Source organism: Haliaeetus leucocephalus, unplaced genomic scaffold (genome assembly GCF_000737465.1).
Source record: "Haliaeetus leucocephalus isolate CR32 unplaced genomic scaffold, Haliaeetus_leucocephalus-4.0 Scaffold228, whole genome shotgun sequence".
NCBI lineage: Eukaryota > Metazoa > Chordata > Aves > Accipitriformes > Accipitridae > Haliaeetus > Haliaeetus leucocephalus.
This window is the reverse complement of record NW_010972664.1, coordinates 4,991,379-5,013,967: the sequence shown is the minus strand read 5'-3', so window position 1 is coordinate 5,013,967 and position 22,589 is coordinate 4,991,379. Positions and strand designations below refer to the sequence as shown.

Sequence of the window (22,589 nt, the reverse complement as noted above, 5' to 3'; positions counted from 1 at the left end):
TTTATCTGGGAAGCTTGTTTATTATCTATATTAACAAGGTCACTATGTGCTCATCAAAGTCATCACATGGGATGAAGCGTTGGGAATCCTTTTCTGAAGGAGATGCATCAAATAAGACAACATACCCTGATGCCTACATCATAAAAATCTCACTTCTGTTTAGTGCCTGTTGCTAGCAAAGTCCTTGGACAATAAGCTGGCCATAAACACCTTGAATGTATGTAAACTTTTCATTTCTGTTCTGTCTAGGAGAAAGCTAAGCAGTACTGTATCTACCAATTACGTTCTCAGTATCTTTTCATTGATAATGAAGACAGAAGCTCTCCATTATCCCATTTCTCTGTGTAAAAGTTTGCTCCTAACCCAAGGAAAACCCTGGAATTGTGGAACTACCATCAAGTGTATTAAAGAACTGCTGAAATCTTAGTTATAACTGGTATGCGATGTGCTTACGTGCTCATCACCATAAAAGCGTATTTTCAGGAAACTTCATCTTAAACTAGACATACCTAATGCTTTGACATTAGAACGGGAAGATGCAGATAGTCACTGAAACACTTTTCTGAAACTAAGCTCAAAAGCAGAATCACATTACAGCAGTTCCTTAAGCATCCTCTACTTAGCTGAGTAGCGGTAATGAACTGTATGCGTGATCTTAAGTGACAGCACATTTGAGGTATTGCAGCATGTGGTAAAAGAGAGTAAGTAAACTTACCTCGCTTCTCACGGGGGAGGAGTCCATGTGAAATATTTGTGATTCTGTTTGTAGCAGGACACCCTAAAAATTGTCTATTCTATTCATATCTCCTCTGGTTGCAAGATCAAAAGGCAAAAGTTAGCATGTGGGTGACAGTGCTGTTTAGATTTGGATCTACTTATTTTCTGTAGTATTGGTAACTACGTAAGCTGTTAGCAGTAAACAGGGGCTAACTTACACTATTTCTGTAATATTTTTAAGACTGGTAACAGTGAGACAGTGCAGAAGAAAAGGATAGCATGGTTTTCAGAGCATGCAGGAGATTGAGGCTCTTTTTGGTACTTCAATTCAAGAAGGATTTGGCTTTATTTTTAGAAAGGTAAAGGTATCAAATATTTTACCAAGCACACAGGTCCATAGGAAGTCCACTTTATACTCCACCTAACCAGGAGAGATGCAAATTATGTGCATTCATTTCTTTTAGATATGCTAAGTCTTTCTTGGCTGAGACTTCTAAGTTACTAATCAAGAATACCTGACTTTAACAGTACTTTGCATCAGGCAAACAAAAAAAAATCATGAAGTTTTCTTACTGCAGCTCAGTCTTCTAGAGTAGTCAAACTTTTATAGTATAGAAACAATGAAGAACTGTTTATAGTATCAGTTCTTAAATGAAACATATCCCAAAGTTAACAACCACTATTGCCCTCCTATTCTTGCTTTCAGCATTCTTTCTTCTTCCCTGCCCAACATCCAGCAGGCTGAGTTTTAGTATCTATTTTCTTTAAATACTTTGGGGTGTTTTAATGTTGACTAGCTTTGTTTCTAACTCTTGTCCTGCAACTGGAGCCATGAATTTTATGTATAGTTTTGTAATGGAACCTTTTAACCTGAGATTTTAAAAAAAAAAAAAATTAATGTGTCCTATAACTAGGAAATATGGTCACATGTGACATTAAATCTTCAGAACAACCTCTCCACTTTAAAAGGAATTCTTTATGATCCCTTTGGAACTTAAAAGTGAAGCAGAAGTACTTAGAAACAAGACTTTGTTGTTACTCTTTTGGGGGTTTTTTTAAGAAATTGGTGGATTTTTAATTTGATATTCTGAGGCAGTTACTGGATAAGCCTGAAGAGCAAATTGCTATAGTATATTGATTAAATTCTTTTTAATAAAAGGTTTATCTGAATGATATTGGGAGTTGTAGGAGATGATGATCCTTTCACAACCTAGGTTTAAGTTTGTTTACTGGATTGAATTAGTCAAATTAGTGCATGTAACACTTGTCATTAAATTTGTCTTTATTAAGTGGATGGCTTTGGCATATCAGTATATCGTAGTAATATACTATTACTAGTATATATATATATAGCTTCTCAGATATGTTACCAGGTATGTTAAAAAATACAGACCTTCCTGCCACACTGGCCTACATTTTTGTAGGCACTCCTCTGTTCTGATGTCATTGAAAATGTCATTCTTTCAGCTCTTCTTTCTTTGTAGGCTGTTAGTGTAGCAAACCTTATTGTACTTTTGTAAGAGAAGTGGTAGTCAGTAGACAGTCCTTTTGGTCCCACTTGGTTTGGAAAGTCTTTTTCGGAACAGTCAGCCAGTCAATAGCTATGTAAAGAGTCACATCCAGCTTGGAGTCAGTTTTTCCTTCCCTTTTCTACTACAGTCTTCTCTCTTGTCTTATTTTACTTGACATTGGGTCGCTCCATTCTACATCGTGTTCTTCCAAGATGACCCACACCCTAGTGTGAGGTATTCAAGGACTGACACCTTGATTTTATATGTGAGCACGGAAGTCTGTAGATGTTGAGGAATACAAATTGCTACTAAGCTTATCTCTGTTTGTATCTTGACATTTCACGTTGTCATAGTGCTAAAGTGCAAGCAGGAAAAAAAGTCATGGGTAAAAATGGTTACTTTGTTACAAATATTGCCATTTTTACATAGCATAACATATCAAAGTATTGTAATGCTAGAGTGAATGAATACCAGTGTCATAGACTTATTGTTGGCATGAATTTAGGGTGCATGAAGACCTTTGAAGTCAGAGTTGTCTATAAGCAAATGGCTAGATGACACCTGAGGTATCACAAATATTGTCATCAAAATGCTACAAAAATATGCTTTTTAAAAAAAAAATTAATTCAGGCTCTCTGACATTTGCAACCTGCACCTAGGGCTTCTAATGAGCAAATAAGGTCACTTGAATGAGTCACTGGCATGCAATTGCTGAAGGCAAAGGCACTGCTTTGCAGGCTGCTTGGAAGTGTGGTTATGGAACAGTTCCTGCCTGTTAGAATTCAGGGGGTATCCAGCATGTGGAAACAAAGGACTTAATTTAGGTTTAGCCAAATGCCAAATTCTATCAAGGTAGTTGATATGTTAAGGTTAATAGGTGTGAATAAGAAATACAGCATACTAATGTGGGAATGCATCTTTGATCTGTGTAGGAAAAGACACAGGTTTCCAGCACTATGAGTCTGTATAACTATTAGAGTGGCATATGCTATTGCCCAATTTCTATTTCATTATGTGAAGGAAAAAGGAAAACATTTCTATGCTCATGCTGGAATTTTACTTCATAAATTATGCTCTTTCAGAAGCCTTTTCATGAGAAAAAGGCAGCTTGAGCTAACAAATTATTTCTGCCTAATTTGCTTCAGTTTTGAGATAGATGAATAATCAACACAACATCTAGGTCAGCTGTCTCTAGTTCTCTGTAGATAAAATTTTAAATGTTAACAGGGAAACCATTCATAAGTTTCCATTTTTATTTTTTTTAAAACTGACTAGACCTTTCTGTGGGGTAGTGGTTGATTCCAAGGCCTGTCTGCAGTAAAAATCCAATATGGAAACTTTCTTTCCTATATTCAAAAGGAACGTGGCTGAAAGGAGGGAGAAAGAACAGGAAAGGGGCTTAAAGATTTCAGAAATAACTCCTTTCCCTTCCATAAGATCCCACGCTGATTTTTGTTAAACAATTTTTCTGCAGTGTTGGAAATCTCATTAAAATTAAGCTATATGTATATATTCCCCCCCGCTTTTTTTTAACAAGACTTGTTATCTTGGTACAAAAGTAAATCAGCATTTTATATTCATGATTACCAACCAATATGGATTTACATACCTCTAAATTTACATTTGACTTAACCAAGTATGGATGCTTTTTGCTTGAAGTAAAAAGGTACAGTACCCCACCTCCTCCCCAGTATTGTGCCATGAGTTGAGTGCTAAATGGCTTCAACTATATTCTAAATGTCCTGAACTGAAGTTTATCAGGCCAAGGTGTTTAATGAGAAAATTCATCCAAATACTCCAATATGCTTTTTCTCAATTCTGCCTAGCTTGAAAATCTGGTTTCCACTTTCTTTAGGCTTCTTTCTAGGATATGAGGTGAATGAAAAATTCATTAATTAGCCATATTGATCTGTGGCTATATTTCTTGTTCTGTGTGCATATTAATAATTCATAAATTATGCTTGTGCCCATAGCTTGTTTTTTACAAAATTGATTCTTTGAGAAATTGCTGGTCTTTGGTATCCTTTACCTTTCTTTTGATCAGTCTTGAGAATGATTGTCAGTGACACAGCTGTTGGTATGCCTGGCTTTCCTTTTTCTGGTTTTGTTTCTTGTCTTCACTTGTTGCCAGGATCTCTTCTTTTATACAGGTAGTATTTTGACAATGAAAATTGCTGCCAGGATAGCTTATCTGTTCTTGTTTTCTGTAGGGTGAATATATTCCTTTGGCCCTGGCTCATTACTGTTGCCTTTGACTTCTCAAACTAGCTAGTGCCTTTGTACATGAAAGTCATATGTCATCTTCATTTCTCATCCTGGTCACTTCTCCATCTGGGCACTTTTTCCAACAGCTTTTGTACATACTTTTGAAAAACAAGCAATGAAAGCGTTCTCTACCATGTATCTTTTGCTGTTGAGAAAATGTAGATAATGGTGCCAGTAAATCCGATCTAAAATCTGAATTGGAGTATCCAGTGGAGATGGGGATTATTGCAATCTTGGTACTACTTTACTAGCTACAAGTCTAACAGCAGAGGTCTTGCCTTTCCTAACAGAAGCTTGTTCACAGTGCTGACATCAACCAACTGTTAGAACAGGTTGCTTGGAGAGGTTATGCAGGCTCCATCTTTTGATGTTTTCAAGAGCTTGCTGGATAAAGCCCTGAGCAGTCTGGTCTGGCCCTGTAACTGACTTCCAGTCTGAGTCATTGTTGCTCCCATCTGTATGTTCCCATCCTATGACTTGTGATCCTTGTCTTTCCTCCTTCAGACTTATTTATGATGCTGTGCCCTGCCTTTCTGTGGGTAAACTCCTGTGGTAAGTGAAGGTCACCTTTCTTGCCTAAGTGAGCTCTCTTCTCTCATTAACTTGCAACTTTTTAGCAGTGGCTTTCCAAAATAGCAGCTTTTCACAGCTTTTTTGTGTTATTTCTATCAGAAAAGTTCCTGAAGATGAGCAAATGTTAAAAACCACACAAAAAAACCCTACCACAACACCCCCCAACCTCCCCCCTCGCCCTCCAAAAAAACCAAAAAAACCTCCACACTCACAAAAAACTGGCTCAGAACCATGAACCAAAGCATGGTAAGGGTTGATGAGGAGGAGAATTGCTCCAAAACTGTGCTCCCAAGCCCATCTTAAATATTAAGGTAGACTCGCCCTCTGATTCCCCTAGTCTCTCACATAGAACATGAGAATCCAGTGAACGTGTGGAGTAGAGGGAAGTTCAATATGCGCTTGCTTTCTGTCTGGCAGCTGTACCACTAAAGGTAAGCATCAGTTCCATGACTCTTGACTCTCCACTCCCAGTTCAATGTGTACATCTTACACATTGAGGTAAGTCGCTTATGGTCAACAAAATGGCACTTGACTTTTTCATACATGGTATCTTTTAATTCTGTGTGCAGTCAGTTTCAGTTTTGAAGAAGGAGGTGGTGAATTAACTCACTCTATAAACTACCCTGAACTGAATTAATTCGATTTTAATTTTTTCTTAGAATAACCCTGGCTTGCATCTTCAAGGTGAACAAACAGATACACACAGAGCCCTGCCTAGGAAATATAGTAAGTTCTCAAAGTGAAACCAGGGAAGGTTTCTCTTCTGTCTCCTGAGACAGATTCACCTAGAGAAAATTAGCATGATACCTTATACATCTGAATCTCTGGTTGTACGTAAATAAAGAGAAAAATGTGCCTAAGTAGAGACAAAATGTAATTTCAGATAATATATATTCTACGGGTGTATTTAAGGACACTTGCACTTCTGATGGTGATTGATAACTACGAAAGCTTCAATTAAAATATGAAACCTACATCTGTGAACTTCATGTTTTGCCTTGTGTCATTTCCAATTCTGAATTGCTGAAGTACTGAAAAAAAACAGAAGCTATTTTTGTGTTTAATTTTCTAAATCAAAGTAGTACAAAGAAATCTTGGTGCATTAATGATAGGTTCCTAATCCACACTTCATAAGGGTTGCTCCTTAGTAATTTGTAGTCTTCTACATTGTTGACTTAGAGTGACTTTTTTTAATGAGCAAAGTTGAAAAGACTTGTATATTCAGCTGTTAAATGCTGGTGTGAGTTATTCTACATTGCTTTGCCAGTTTATTCAGCCTGACCTCTGAGAATCCATTTATTACAATATTGAAGATCATTCAGATGTAGGCTGCTTGTATTCTATTTGCTAAAACAAGACTAAGGAGAAATGCTGGTACAATACCTGAAAGCTGGCCTTTGATTTTCATCCAAGATGGGCAAAAATATTTTCCAAGAGTTTAAGGGTTGGATTTGTCAAAATACAACCAACACATTAAAGACTTTATTTAGAAGTTTTTATCTTATGCCATCACACTGTACATGTAGCTAATAAACTAACCATGCTAAGAAGCCATTTAACACTCAGCATCAGATGGAGTCACCCTTGGTTTGGCCGCTACAGTGGCCAGTACTTTAAAATTACAGTGACTTGTCGCTCCACATTTTATTTGCATGTTCTACTGTCACTACTGCTTCTTAATGTTTTTGCAAGAGGTAAAATCTGAAGACATGCTGCTTTCACCAGTGTATATATATTTTTAACTCTAGAAGAAGATATATAGAACATATAGGCAGACATGTTGATTTAGAAACTCTTTAGTTCATTTTAAATTTCGGATTTTTTTCTGCGTTTCAGGGTTTATTTTTTAATTCTTCCTTGAACAGTGCTTTCAACTGTTTTAATTCAGTGTCTTGTTTCAATAATGATAGAAACTTTCAGCAGTTTGGTATTACACAGCACTTAATGATTGAGGAAAAAAAAATATTTTCTTTTCGTCTACTATTTTATAACTTGTATTTGAAAGAAGAAAGCCTTCCTGTAATATCTTTTTGTATGCTGTGTGTAACTATGACAGCATATATACTGTAGCTACTTCTGTAAAGGATTTCCCTTAGGAAATACTGAAAAAGGCTTTATGGGAAAGTAGTTTGGTTTATACAAAGAAACAAAACCCCAAAGCTTTCTCTGCACACCCTAAATAAAGTGTCCAGGGTTACCTTTAACCATTACTTTTGTCAGTAAATCTTTTGGTCCATGCAGATGTAATGAGAATGAGTAATTTTAATCTTGTCATATAACTATAATTTCCAGCTGGATTAGGCATGGGATCATGCCAGTGTTACTGTCATTGCCACTATAACTGGTTCAGGACAGCTGGCTGATCCCAAGGCTGCTTAAAGGATCAAAAGCATTCTCATGTCTTCTGTTGTCCATACACTTCTTCAGTTCTAGCTTAAATTCACTTTCTGAAAGTTTCAGACAGAAATTAAGTGTTTCGGCACAATTTTTGATCTTTTCTGGTCTGTACTTTTATCTTTGTCCCATCTGTATTGCCAGAACCTTTTGCTTTTAGCCAAGAAATGGTAGCAAGGGATAAAAATGAAACCTTTATTAGGTATTCCTTTGTATATTGAGAAGTGCAGCAAGACATGAAAGCTGATTTACATATGAGTTTAAAAGAAAATAAATATTTACGTACATACCCATGCTCTAGTTGCATGCCTGGAAAGCACCAGAGAACCAGAAGTATGGGTGATTAAACATTTCATTGTATAATAAAATCAAAACTGAACAATTCCTAATCCTGATTTTAAAACAGATTATGAAAGGATGAAGATGAAATCATCAGGCGCACTTACAGTCTCTGTATATGTCTGGTAACCCTTCCTATGTGTCCAGTCTTGCTCAGTTGTGTCCAGACTTTCTAACCTGATGAGTAACCTGTCATGTAGGTAATCTCTGTAATGGGGCTGTCATATATAATACAGAGGACCTGATGTACTTAATATTATTTGAACGTATTTGTTTTGTGATAGATGTTTATGTGAGTCAGTAAGACTTACATCATTTTACAACTGGTGAGTAGAAATTCCTATCTGCCCTTCTGCAAAGCTTTTAATTGTGCTGGACCATCACCCTGACAAATAGCACTTGGATTCTTTTATCAATAGTGAGGGTTGAGGAACAAAATACAAATTATTCTATTTTATGATTTGCATTTACTTAGTGGTGTTTTATGTGTCATTAAACATGCATAAGATTAAATTTAAAAAATGTGTTAAAATACATATTTCAAAACATCATAAAAGCATAGTAATTCAGTAATTAATGTGGTAGATAATGACAGCCTTTCCATTTCCAGCTCTATCTATACAAGAGTTCATTGCTTTTGCTACTCTTCTCCAATGTAGTGGTTAGGAAATTTAGTCAGAGCATCAAACTGAACAGAAATCAGGCTTTTTTTCAGTCGGAGTACAAGTAGTGTTTCCAGCACTCTGTTGCTGAAACAAGAGACCTCACTGCAAAAGAAAATAGTTCTATTATGTGCTTAATTAAAATGCACGACTGTTGTTTAATGTTTTTGTGAAAGTAGTCTTCAAAAACCTAGATACTCATGAAATTCTGAAATGTGAAAAGCAGCTTTTCTGTAACGTTTAAGTTGGAGGGCAAATGGGCATGTTTACCAAACTAGTTATTTTTCCCTGAGAAATATCTAATTTGAGAAGATCTTAAAATTCTTTTTGACACCATTTTTCAGGATCTGATTAACAGTATTTACACCAAATATGCTATGTCACGAGGTGTGGAGAGGCAGTGATGTTAACTTTGTATTGCTAGAGCATGCTTTTATAGCCTGGGGTTTTTTTACTTTTATAGCCTGGATTAAGGAAATGGGATAAATAGTTTTAAAATTAGCATAGCCATAACAATTGCATTTGCTGTAAACAGTTTTAAAGGAATCATTATAGATGTCAGGGCTTTCAGCAATATTGATAAATTATTAAATTTAATGTATAGTGTAGATCACAGAAGCAAAGAGTGAAGTACTTCACAGAGACATTCCCCTGCCATGTTAATAAAATATACAGTGGAGTAGTAGCAGCCATTGCTGATGCTGGGTTTGAAAGGACACTGGAGAGAGTAACTAGAAGTTATAGTTTGTATTTTTGTATGTTGTACATTACAACAAATGAATGGTAATTTGAATGTGTTCATAAAATAAAGCGGGGGGAGGTGTGTATGTAGGGCACATATAAGGCATTGAGGACTAAAGCTGGCAAAGTATAATTTTCCTAAATTTTTTTTTTTTTTTTTGAAGAGGTAACAAACAGGAAGATTTTGCCAGAGAATGTGGTGATCTGCTGTTTCTCCCTTTGGGCACCTGCCCTTTAGAAATCAAGAACTAATTTGGTAGTTCTGGACCTTTCTCTCATTTTGCTGCAAATACTTGTGGGGAAAGGATTAGTTAACATTAGTGGTTTGGTAGCTAATTGGCAGCTTTGCATTTTTTCCTCATGTGCGTCTATTTTTCTTCTTCTTTGCCTTCTGTCAGCAAAACCTGTGCAATCTTCTAAACTGAAATATCTCCGAGTAAATTTGCAGTTACTTTTAGTTTAGGCTACTTTTTGTGTGGTGTGATGTCATGCTTCCATCTTTCTTATTGCTAGAGATTTAAATCAGGAAGACTGGCAGTTGGGAAATTTCCTAAACTCATCTGATAGAGACTAGTGTAAAAAGACTTAAATAAAAACAATTCTGTTGATATCAAAATCCTTAGATTTTTGAGCAGGCCTATTTTTGAAAGGCTGAGCAAACACAGATGCCCAAGAGCAGTTTAAGAACCACTGACTTGAAAGAGTGTTGCTTCATTCTTTCCTAATCCTATTAAATACAAGCTCTAGCAAAATAAGATTTTTCCATGGCTTAAAATTAAGGAAGCAGATTGGGGATTATAGAGCACTGTTATTTCCCTCTCTGTATGTTTTGGGCAGTAGAGAGTGGAGATTGAGGCTTTCTGTTGTAACTTCAGGAGGGAAAATTATTTTTTAATTATGCCCAAACAAGAAATTCATAGGTAGTGAAAAAATCATAAAATTAAAACTTTTTAATTGTTGTTGTCCCAAATAAGAAGAAATTTACTTTTAAATATGTGTTAGCTCTTTATTTCCCCATTTATTTCCTTATATTTTCTGATTTTCTTCTTTCAATGTTATTTTATCTTTTACTTTTTGCTAAATCTGTTTGAATCCTTTTAAATATCTGTACAGGTATTCAACCTCATTACACTTTGTTAAATAACTCCCCATTTTTACAACTGCAGTCAGAATGTTTGTCTCTTAAAAGTTCTTCTATTACATATAAGCTTTCTTTTGTTCCTCTGTGCTATAATAATTCAAACTCTTTTCTGAAAAACTCTCAAAGGACTTGTGGGGTTTTCTTCTGTAAAGTTATATGCTTTTCTCATTAACACTTGAGCAGATTCTGACAGACTGTAAAATATCGCTAAGCACCGATTGATTTTGATTGTCACAATTATGTAACTTCTTAAATGTAATTCAAATCCAGTTTTTGTTTAGTGGTACATTTTTAGTCTAATTCATCACATAAAGTGCTATGCATATCTACTGTAATACTATAAACTATTCATGGAAGATTCCAGAAGAGACTGGAAGGTGCTTTCTTTACTAGGAGTCACTATACTAAGATGAGATTTTTCAAGACAAAATGTCATACAGCTACTATATGTTCTGTATATTTTTCCACTCTTTTCTTATATTTTCTTAATTATTATTTTTGCTTTATATTGAGTATATTAGCATGAATTCTGTTCCAGCAGTTCTAGGTTTTTTGCTTTGATTTATTTCCCATTTAACAGTAATTTGGCATGGTTCCTTAATAGTTATTTTTAAGTATCAAATCCTTCTGGATTCTGATGCTGCAGAATATGGAGGGCATCAAAGGCTGGACCACAGTACAGAGTACTTCTCTGAAGAATATCCTCACAATTATCGACCTAATTCACTTATGGTAAGTAAGATTTTTTTAAATTTTTTTTTCTTTCTCCTTTCATCCAAATAACTTTTTAAATTCTTTGGACAAATATGTCTATTCTATGAGTATTGGGGGGGGGGGGGGCGCGGTTAGTCTTTGTATGAATACAGTAGAGATGACAATCTTATGATTTGATTATGACCTATAATGTTACCTGACTTCTCTCTTTTGATATTACATTTAAATTTTCATGCACCCTTGCAGTGTCTGGCACACAACGTTCTTTGCCAACATGCATGAAAACCTTCTAATGTGCTTTTGAATTGTCATTTTTAATGTCATCATTTGCTTTAGCTTCATGTCTGAGAAACTCCATCTTCATGCTTGCTTTTTGATTTAAAGCTCTGTAGAAACTGAATCTTGCGTAGCTTTCTTAAAATCATTTGCTTAACTCCACAAACACGAATTTGAGCAAATCATGCATTTGCCAACTGGCTTTCTCCTCCTCAGTTTACAGAAAAACTTTGCAAAGTGTAACAGATGTTCTCTGTTCACATAAAGAATTTCAAGAATTTCCAGTCCTAAAGTGGTATGAGTAATGGATAAAGACTTTCCCACAAATCACTTCAGATGAAGTGGGAGGCATATCCTCACATACAATTTCTGTTAGCTGAGATGGTGACTAATAAAAACTCTACATTTCTTAATTACTCTTGAAATCATAATTACTTACCATAATTAACAATTTAAATGTCATTTTTCCCATTCTTTATATATGTACATGTATACATATATACACATATTTCCCATTCTTTATGTATGTATTCACATATGCATATATGTTCACAAGCACAACAGAATAAGATTCAAAAAGGCCATGAATTAAGGCAGAGTTCACTGAAAAAGTTCTGAGAATGCTTATATTACAAAGTTTTCATATCTAAAACATATATATGGGTGAAGGAGTGTGTATGTGTGCATAGGTGTATTTATACACATGAACACCTGTAAATAAGTTACACTTGTAATCTTAACAGGCTACAAAAATGGAGTATCTGCACTGATTTCTGTGAGCCACTCCTCTTCCATGACAGAATGGAGACATCAATTTCCAGTGTCACATCTTAACATCTCTCATGAGATCTAAACTCCTGAGAATTATTGTCACTTTTAATCTCTCTCTCTCTCACTCATACTCATCCTATTTCATTGTAACCAGGGTATTGGCATTTCTCTCGTTTGCTTGTTTTAAAATAGTTTCATTACATGAAAGAATTCTTGTGCTTTCATCGTGCTTGGTGTAAAGGATCTTGGGAATGTTTTGGAGGGGGGGTTAAGTATCTATATGTGACAATGCCCTCGTAGTGTGGGTAAGTATCTATGCTCATTTGCACACAAAGAAACTAAGGCTCTAAGGTTTCATTGCTGAAGGTTAGGTAACAAATTAATGCTTCCAGAATTCTTGCTTCGTGTGTCCAATTCAGATACCTTGCTTTGGTGATTGGAGAGCATCTTAATTATCTACCACTAACTTAACTTTTGCAAGCCAATTAACCATAATTTGGAATGTATATTTCACATTTAGACTCTTAGATGGTGAGTGCAAGTCATTCAAGACAAAAAAATGTGACTAAATGGGAAGATGCAATTTGCTAGGAGCATGTGGAAGATAAGGCATGTGACAAGCAAAGCAGCAAATGCACTTTTGCAGCATAAGCTGCGGCATGGCAATGGCACTTCTGGGTCAGAAAGAAACCCAGTAGCATGGGTCACATTAACTTTCTTTTATGTCCTTCAGCAATCCAATTTACAGACCACCTTCAGCCAACACCCCAGAAGATGCCACAAGCACCACATAGAGGTAAAATGCTAGTAAAAGGACACCACCTAAAAGTAATTGGGGGAAAAAAAATCTAGAAAACCTGACTAAATTCAGTAAGATAGAACTCTTAAGAAAGAAAGAACAAAAGTTACAGTAAATACCTTTAGCTGCTATTTTATAATAAAAAAGTGATGTTTTATTTTTAATAGCAATAGCAATTTATGTCCCAGTTCTTGGGTAATCAGTCATCCTTAGGAGTTGCTTTAGTCTTAGTTGCAGTTTCTAAAATCCAAGTAGAAGTCTTCCCCTCAAATTTCTTTTCAAAAAACATACGATGCCACCCCAATAAATTCATAAATGTTCTTTTCCTGCTGTTTAACAATTATCTTATTCTCCTTAAATAATGTATGAGACTTAGTTTCTTGTTTCAAAAATTTTAGTTCCTCCTCCACGACAAACTTCAAAGAAATATTTTTTTAATGACAGATGCACCTCCCTTAAGGTGTGTAAGTAAACATTGTCAGCAAAACATGCCCAGGGGACTATGACAAAATGAAGTCACAGGCAATAATTCTGCTGCTCAAGTCAAGCTTAAATAGTGCGCAACGTGTTACAAAAATAGAAGATTAGATGTGACATGATGCGTTCTAGAAACATCACCTAATAAAAGAAATACTCAAAGTGACATTGCAAAATGAGAAGGGAGATATGAAATTCCTGGAGCAAAGAACCCTGCATGAAGAGGAAGCTTTGTAAGCACTGCTAGGCATTTCACTGTAAAATTTTGTTGATTAACAGGTGATGATTCAGGTTTGTTTAGTAATTCTGTAGAGGGACAGGTTTCAAAATCATCAGACACACCTTGAAAACTCCATAGAAAAATGCACAAAAAATGTCCTTTGTAATACGACTGATTTAAATAATTGTTATAATCTAATTTTTCCATTTCACTGCTTTCTCTGTTCTGGATTGTTAACAAATATATGAAAGGTACATAACTTTCCATGTAATCAAACTTTCTAATAACAAGCTGTTAACCACTTTGTCACTGTAAAAATAGATTCTTTTTACCACAGTTTTCTTTCTCTTTACGTCTCCACTGTGGTATTCTCCTAATAGTCTTTTTTGAGGTATGTTTTCTAAAAGTTGTCTGTTTTGTCACTGCTTCTATAAATTTTTAGTTTTGCTTATGTCTTATCATCTCTTTGCAAGTTGTAAATTAAGTGCTGCACACACATTTCAACTCCTGTCAGATCCTAGTGGCCGTTTATGTACAAAGTAATTTGTTGATACCTTACTTGGTTGTTGTAGTTGGATGTGAAACTTAGATTTGGAGCGGGGTGGGGGGAAGGTGGCAGGGAGAAAAAGAACCATTTTTAATAATACTCATCATTCAAAATGTCTTGTCAGTCTTTTCTAAGGCATCTGACTAGACTGAATTTTACTGTAAAATGGAACTAGATATCAATTTGTGTTCTAGTAACTTTAATATTTTTGAACCACACCAAAAGTTAGGATTTCTATGAAAACGGTGGGATTTATACTTTGATACTTCGTGCACCAACAGAACTGAGTAATAAGCAGGCTAAATGGAAATTGCAGAGTATGTTGTGTCATTGGCAAAGTAGTGTGCAGTTTTTTGAGAAATATAATTGTTTAATATATTTCAGATTTTATAGATTTACTTTTCCTGTAGTTCCTTCCCATTAGTTAAAAAATAAATAGATGTCAAAGTATTCCTTTCCCCCTGTCCCCAATACTGCTTTTTTTCTGATTCTCTACTTTTGGCATCCACTGATACCATCTTTTCACATTAAATGAAACTGAAATTATATCGTTTGTTTTAAGAATGTCCTTATTGCTGAGTTGGGTTTTTAACCTTGACCTTAATGTATACTATTCAATGTCAAAGTGCACCTTCCTGCTTCCTTGAGTCTATTGACAAATTAAAATACGCACATAGACTGAAGTGATCTAAAAGCTTTTAGTGACCTTAGCTTTGAAAACACTCATTTGAATAACTTTCATGATAAGCATTTACGTATTGAATTTTAAGGGACTGATGTAGTCTTTAACTGTTTTCTCTCCTGACATGCACAGATATACAGATTATATGAAAGAATGTTTGTAGTTAGAAAACTAACTGTTTTAACTAGGGGAATCAGTAAGACTTTAATACCAGCAAGGTCTTTTTTGACGTTTACCTCTTGGTGATTAAGACTTAGAAATTCATTTGCTCATATTCATTGATTGTTTGACTACTTAAAACCACAAGCACGTGTAATGATTCCAAAGTTATTCTGTTAGTCATTTTCTTTCATCCTGTCTTATTTTTTAGTCTACTTGTTTGTCAGGGGTGTTTGTTGTCTTTTTAAAGTACTCTTAACCTCTTTGAAGAAAGAGTGCAGAAGATAATAGAGGAGAAATTTTGACATACAGCCTGTGCAGTATGCGGACTTCTTTTGCATAAATGAAGCAAGATGGTCTGAGAAATTATTTTCTGCATATTCATGCTGTACAGCTGTAAATTGAAAAACAAACTCACAGGCAGAACTTCACATTATTTTAAGCATATCTTCTTTGTCATATGTAATACCTAGCAAAATGAAAACCAAAATGTATGAGGTTTTGTATAACAAATTATAGTCAGAAAGCAAAAGCTATCATGTATTTTATTCATTGATGGTTAATTATATTCTCAGAATAGTGTCAGTGTCTGACAATTAGTAGTGATACAGAGACATGAGATTGTCTAAAGCCCTCATTTTAATTAAAAGTTTGGGATAATGTTGGCACAGACTCCTGTGACATTGCCTTCTGCATCTGCCAGCTGCAATATGCACTATCAAATATTTTTCTGCAGTGTCTGATCTAGCTCTGAGTTCTAGTAATTCTCCCATCTGTTGCAAAATGACCTTGAAATTATTTTTAGGGCTTGGTGTTTTCCAACCCTGAAAGTGGGATGAAGAGTAGTTCGTTGCAGTTCCAGCCAATTTCAGATGTGCTTGCACCTGGTACTGAATCTAGTCTGACAGTTCTGAAAGTACCAGTTGTCATTTGCAGAACTTCTTGCTTGTGGGTTTTTAGATACATTTGGAGATTGCTGTGTATTGTAATCCTCTCCCAAAATATGTAAGGTGAGACTTCTGCTTATAGCTGCTGTTGTTCACAAGTGCTTCCTGTGTTTGGTATTCCTGTATTCTTAGCTTTTCTAATCTCTCATTTCTTGAAATTATCTGGATATTTGCAGAAAAAAAAATATAAGGAGTAAGCATTTGTATGGCTGAAAAGCATCCTATGTTTCTGGCAAGTAGTGGTAGTACCAATTGGGTTTTGCCTGTTTGTGTGAGAGCCTATGTGAATAGACTAAGATCTCAGTAGAACACCGTGTATGTTGGTGGAAAACAGGTTGATTGTAATAAATGGGGTTTTGTCTCTGTATTAGGGTGGCTATACTATTTTAGTGCCAGAAGCCTTGATCTGTGTGGGTTTTGCCTAGTTTCAGACAGTGTAACTGCCTCATAGTTTAAATGGACATGCAGTATAAAAAGGTCAGAGGTGATAACAAAAAACAATTTTGTATGTATTTGACTTATAAACAATGTTCCTATCCTCCATCATCCTCTCTGTTAGCATATCTGCCTGTGAAGTCAACTGGAATTATTCCGTTTCATTCCTGCTAAATACTCCATTGAGAATAAAAAGACTTTCAATGATAGTTTGATGGCTAAAACTTTGAACATTAACTTGGTCAAAAACTTATATTTACAGCTGAGTCATCCTAACTCTGCCCCAAACAGATCCAATGTTCTCCCTTCCCCATATTCCAGTCCCCCATCAGAAGAGGCCTCATGAGCCTTACTGTGTGTGCTCGCAGATGTCTTCCTGTTTTCCTAAAATAGTGGATTTTGTATGACACCTTAGAGGACCTGAGGTAATAAGTAAGCAATTGGTGTAGAAAGCAGAGGCCCAATACATTGAGATATCTAAAGCCCTGAGTAACCTGGTCTGACCTCATAGCTGACCTAGCAGGGCGTTTGGGCCTTCTGAGGCCCTTTGCAACATGGATGATCCTGGTGGGGAAGAAAGAGCTGGGGAAGGGTGTTTAAGATGAACATAGAAAGCTTGAAACAGAACGAGAGGTTCAGAGGATGATTTGATTGAATGATAGTCAAGACATTGGTTAGCTATGAATGTATTCTCTTTAGTATTCTCTACTTTGGGTTTTCACTTCTGTGAATGTTCATCAAGTGAGCCTTGTGAAATGGTGAAGGAGACATGAATGGGATAAAACTTGTGATCGGAAAGATGCAGGTTAGAAGAGCAGAGATCAGTAGAAGTGAAGCTGGTAATTGGAAATATATAATTCAGCAACAGTATATGAAAGGGAAATGGGAAGACAAGAATAAACTTCCGAGACCCTCCTTCTAGGGTACAGAAAAACATAAAACATTACATAGCTCTGATAATGTCTTTTACTGATGAATACCTAGGTTTCCTATGATGGTTTTAATGGACACACCTCTATACTTATACTTTACTATACTTATCTATCTATAGATAGATAGGTATCTTGGGCCATGTACTATATACATAAAAAACAGCTAGAGATAATGAAGAGCGGCAAGAAGGTGATTCTACAAGTATAATAATAGGAAAAGCAGCTTAATAAAAAATGCAAGTCCCTTGACAAAGGGAGGAGTCAAACCTGTGATGGGCATTATGGACAGTACAGGAGTATTCAATGCCTTTTTTTACCTTGGACTCCAAAGGCAAAGCCTGCTCTCAGACCCTTTTGTGTGCCAGTACAGTACTGAAAAGAAAGTAGCAGAGCAATAGGTTGGGGACATCTTAAAGACGCTATATATAAATGGGATACACCCAGAGGTTTGAAAAGATTTCAGTGATGTGATTGCAAGGCTGCGGACTATCATCTGTGAAAAATCATAGTGGTCAGGGGAAATTTCTGACAACTGAACAAAGGCTGTAGTAAAAGTGAAAAGGAAGGCTTGAGGGATCTGTAGGCCAGTCAGTCTCTCCTCTCAGTCCCTTGAGAAGTTAAGGACCACCTCCTCTTGGAATCCATATCCAAACAAGTGGGGTATATGAGATGGGTCAGTCAGAAAGCCAACCCAAATTTAGCAAAGGCAAAACATGCATGATCAATTTGATTGCTTTCTGTGATGAAATTACTCTAGCTGTGTGTGTGAGGTTGCTACAATCAATGCACTAAAACTTTCAGCTTTGTCTCCTGCAGCATTCTTGCCTAGAAGCTGAGGAAATACAGGCTGGATAAGCAGATTGATAGGTAGGTTAAAAACTGGCTGGGCTGCTGCAGTTTTAGTAATCAGAGGCTCAGTGTCCAGCTGCCAACTGGTATCAAGGAGAGTGTCCTAGGAATTGCTTCCAGGGCTGATACTATTCGGAGTCTTCAGCAGGGACTGAAGTGATGATACAGAGCGTACCCTCAGCAGATTTGTAGATGACACTGAATTAGAGTGAATTGTTGATAAATTGAATGTTAGAGGTCCAATCCAGATGCATCTTGATAAATTTGAGGATTTAGCCAACAGAAACTTCATCAAAATTAATGAAGAAAAATTCTGCAGAGGAATCCCATGCATCAGTAAAGATTAGAAACCCAACTTGCTGAGTAGCAGCCCAACTGAAAAGGACCAGGGTTATGCTAGATATCAAGTTGAATGGAATGGAGTTTGTCACAGACACATATCCTAATGTGTCAAAACAGATATCTTCATTAATGCATTTTAGTGTGTTGGAATTATCTTTAAAATTCTTTATTATAATTTGGACCTAAATAACTTAAAGATAGAAAAAGGAGAGGAAAAAAAAATCCATGGTAGTTTACCCAGGAAATGCAAAAAGAACTGCGGTTCCCATTTTTCTCAGTATTTAAGGAAGACAGAACTGAGTAATACAATAGAAGCATGGTTGTTTCAGTGTCTGGGAATGTGAGCCTTTTATTGTATGCTATTGCACATTTATTTGTATAATATTAAGTACTGTATGTATGTGTTCTGATATGAATCAGAACAATGGATTAAAATACTGTATGCAAGCAGAGTTCTTAATCTAAATCAGATATAGACATCAATTAAAATATGCCTAATGTTACTAACTAATTAGCTTTTAGCTAAGGTTTATCTATATTTGTATATATTTGAAAATGTCTGGACTCAAACATAAAGTAAGATGCTTGCATTTCAACTTTTCCTGTCAGTAATGGATTCCTGACTTTTTTTAATCATGCCACTTGGTGGCAAATTGTAGCATATAGCTTGCTGCACAGTCTACTCAGTGCACCTCAGTACACACGGGGAGATGTTACTACAAGAGCAGTAGTTCAGGTGAGAGGTGCTGAAGGAAAAGGAATAATACCTGAGTGGAAAGGCTGAGGAAGTTCTGGGATGCAAGGCATCAGAAGAGGAAGGAGCAGAGGTGAGAAATCTGGGCTGAGAAGGCTAAAAACCCTGCTGGGATCCTTGGCAGATAATCTTTCAGATTTCACTTTATCTCAGGAAAGACAAGCAATTGGTCACCTTCCCCACCCCTTTACCCCCCCTAAATGTTCTGTGTTCTGTCTATTTAAACAAATAATAAAGCCAGAGCATATACACTGTAGTATTTCTGGAAACACTGTTGGGCTGAGGGGGAGGAATAATCCTGATACATTGGTAATAATAATTATCTAGTACTTGTGTAGTGTTTTTCCTTTAAAAAAATTTGTATAGCAGTGGAATGAATAATTAATAATCATATTTAATAATTATTAATATAGAATCAATAATTAATATTTATTCATTGTTCATGCCCTAATTGTTTTGTTGCTTCTTGCAGTTTTATTTAAGCCTTAGAGGTGGTTACACTGACCAATGAAATAAGTTGATAAGATTAGGAGATAATGCCATATGTGGCTCTTCTATGATTTAGCAAGAAGCCCACCAAGACAAAAAACACTGAAACGCATGTTTAATTTGCCCAGGTAAGGAAAAAACATGTGTCTAAAGTAATAAGCTGGCAGTTGCATCTCTTCATGGCAGACAGAAAACATATCTCTTATCAGTATAAATACAATCATTTGCACAAGTTCTGAAATTGTGCTTAAAACCAGTTTTAAAATTCTGGTTGGCAATTGAGTGGTAGGAGTGGGATGCTTCCATGCTGCTTGCAGCTTCTCAGCTGATGTAAATTGACTTTAAAGGAACTGGGCTAATTTACTCCTCCTAGAATCTGACATATTATTGACCAGAATATAATTGAGAATTGCTGTGTCGTGTTAATGTTAATTTTTGTTCACTTAACTGAAGTAACTTTTTACACATTCTTTCTTAGAAAAATTATTTCTATTTGTTCATTCTCCCTTCTCACTTCATCATACAAACCCAGAGCACTGAATTTCTCAATACATACTTTTAAAATCTCTCCTTTATCTATATGTTCTGAGCTAGCTGACTTCATTAAGTATTTCCTCTCCTGCACAGATTTATAGAAGTTATTTATCACTGAAACCTTAGGAGAAATCATTATATTTGATGCCTTTCAAGAAGCATTGGACATAGCTCTGTCTGGTTCAATGAAGATCAGCTGTTCTTTTCCTTTTTCTCCTTTTCCTAAAGGTTTTTGCTTTATTCCATTTTGAAAACTATGAAAGCCTTTTATGCCATTGGGCTCTAGTTAGCAGATAACAGTTGAAATTGCAGAATTAGACATTCCACAGTGAGGAAGGATAGTCTAAAGGAGGATGTTGTCAGAATGAAGCCAATAATCTTCAATCTTGTGTTACCTTTTATAATTGCATTTTTATTGACTTATTCAGCAAACGCATTCATACACTTGACAATTGATGGAGTACCATATATCAAGGTAATTGGTAGGTAGTACATATCGGTCTTGTTTTCAGATAGTGACTCTGCTCTGCTTGGAAGGAATGTCATGTAATATATATTGCCACGGGTTCTTTTGTGATCTATAAGGAGTCTTTTGATTATATATGTTTGGGGGCTTTTTTTATGGTAATTGGGGGGGAAAAGGTAAGAAAATGCAATAATTTAATGGTTAATTTTGAATCTGTCTAGTTTTGAGAGTGAGTTTTATTGCTTAGACACTGAAACTCTATAGATACCAAGAGTGAGAAGAATACATTGCTGTGTCATGTTGCTGGTATTTACCTGTATGAAATGACATCATAGACCTTGGGGCAACTTTAATTCACAGCAGAAGAGTGTTGCGAAACTGTTGTTTATCATTGTATGGTCGGTCTATTGACCTACCTGTTCAGGCTTTTGAAACTGGTCATTGTAAGTCATATGAGGCCCTCTACTGGTAGCCACTTTAAAATATATTAAGGTAAGATTTTTTTTAAAAAAGAGAAAAGAGAAGAGATGGCAATGAAGCTGTCAAACTTTTAGGTTATCGTGTAATTCAAGTGCTGGGGACTAAGCAGTCGATAATCACTCTTTAAATGTGGTTAATACGACCCACAACATTGCACAAATGACAAATTTTTAACAGTTAAAATATTTCATGTGTGTTTTTCACATACTGTTATTTAGAAATTGTGTCCTGTGAGATTGATGTTTTTTCAGCTATTCTTGTTCTGTCATATTTTTACTAGGTGTACATTCCAAGCAGAGTGGCTATTGTGCTTCAGAATATGGATATCCCAAAATGAAGTTCTCTGTAACTATCACTGAAGAAGCAAGTCACAGAAGAAGTGATGATACACTGTACTAGTACTAAGTATAACAAAACTTGCTCTAAGGAAGCTTTCTGAAACTAAGTATAGTAATATTAGGTGTTTAAAATGTAAGATTAATATTCACATATAATTTCAGAGCTCTTGACTTGCTAGAACCTCTTTTGAGGAAACTTTACAAAAGAGGCAGAAAGGAAAACGTTGGGTTTGTAGTTCTAGTAGTACAAAATCACACTTAAGATATTGCAAAGCAGCAGGTATTCTCAATTAAATTGTTGTTTACAGAATTTTATCAGGAATAACAAGAGTGATCCTGCTCTGAAGTTTGTAATTTCTTGTAATTCTCATTTTGCTAGTGAATTCAAATGTTCATTATATATTAATGCTTCTTACTAAAAGTAAGTAGTTTGCTTAAATAAAACAGAAGTTTTTGGCTAAAAGGCAGCCTTAATGGTTTGTGGGACCTAATTTGAGGCTCCTCTTCTTCAATGAAGTCCAACATGGAATTAGAAATGTTTATCCAAATGGATGAGAAGGTCCTCTGAGAGTATCATACTTTGCCATTTTTTATTAAATTAAAATTGCACAAAAATGCTGAACAGCAAAATGAGCAGGCCGATTGACTGGTGACCTGCTGATGGTTTTGTGCGTTTTGCTTATTTTCTCCCAATCAAATCACTTAGTCTGTGCATCTCACTTGCTACAGCTGAAAAAAATGACGCAACTATTTTATTTAGATGACTAAAACGTTCAGTGAGAAGAGTGTTTTGTTCTTACTGCAATGCTACCACAGTGGAAGATGTACTTAAAATGTAATTCTTCCCATTGCATTTATTTCACTAATGTCAGGACCTTGCAATACTGATTTCACTATTTCAGAAGCTGCCTTTCAGCTTGGAACATGATGATGTTCTTGCACTTTTATAACTTTTGAAACATTGCTTCTCATGAAGAAGCAGTCTCAAAATACAGTGATCAAACTAAGGTGTTTTTTCGATAAAATCAAGGTAGT

The 22,589-nt window shown here is 35.7% G+C and overlaps 1 protein-coding gene across 1 annotated transcript in view; it reads left to right on the top strand.

Annotated features, from left to right (window-relative positions):
• Positions 1 to 21,767, top strand: part of GBE1 (glucan (1,4-alpha-), branching enzyme 1) — a 171,129-nt gene extending 149,362 nt beyond the window's left edge. Inside the window, exons 15-16 of the mRNA XM_010567636.1 lie at positions 10,948 to 11,075; positions 21,497 to 21,767. Coding sequence (XP_010565938.1) covers positions 10,948 to 11,075; positions 21,497 to 21,553 — 185 coding nt within the window. The 3' untranslated portion in view covers positions 21,554 to 21,767. The remainder of the gene's footprint in view (positions 1 to 10,947; positions 11,076 to 21,496) is intronic.
• Positions 21,768 to 22,589: the final 822 nt, after the last annotated feature.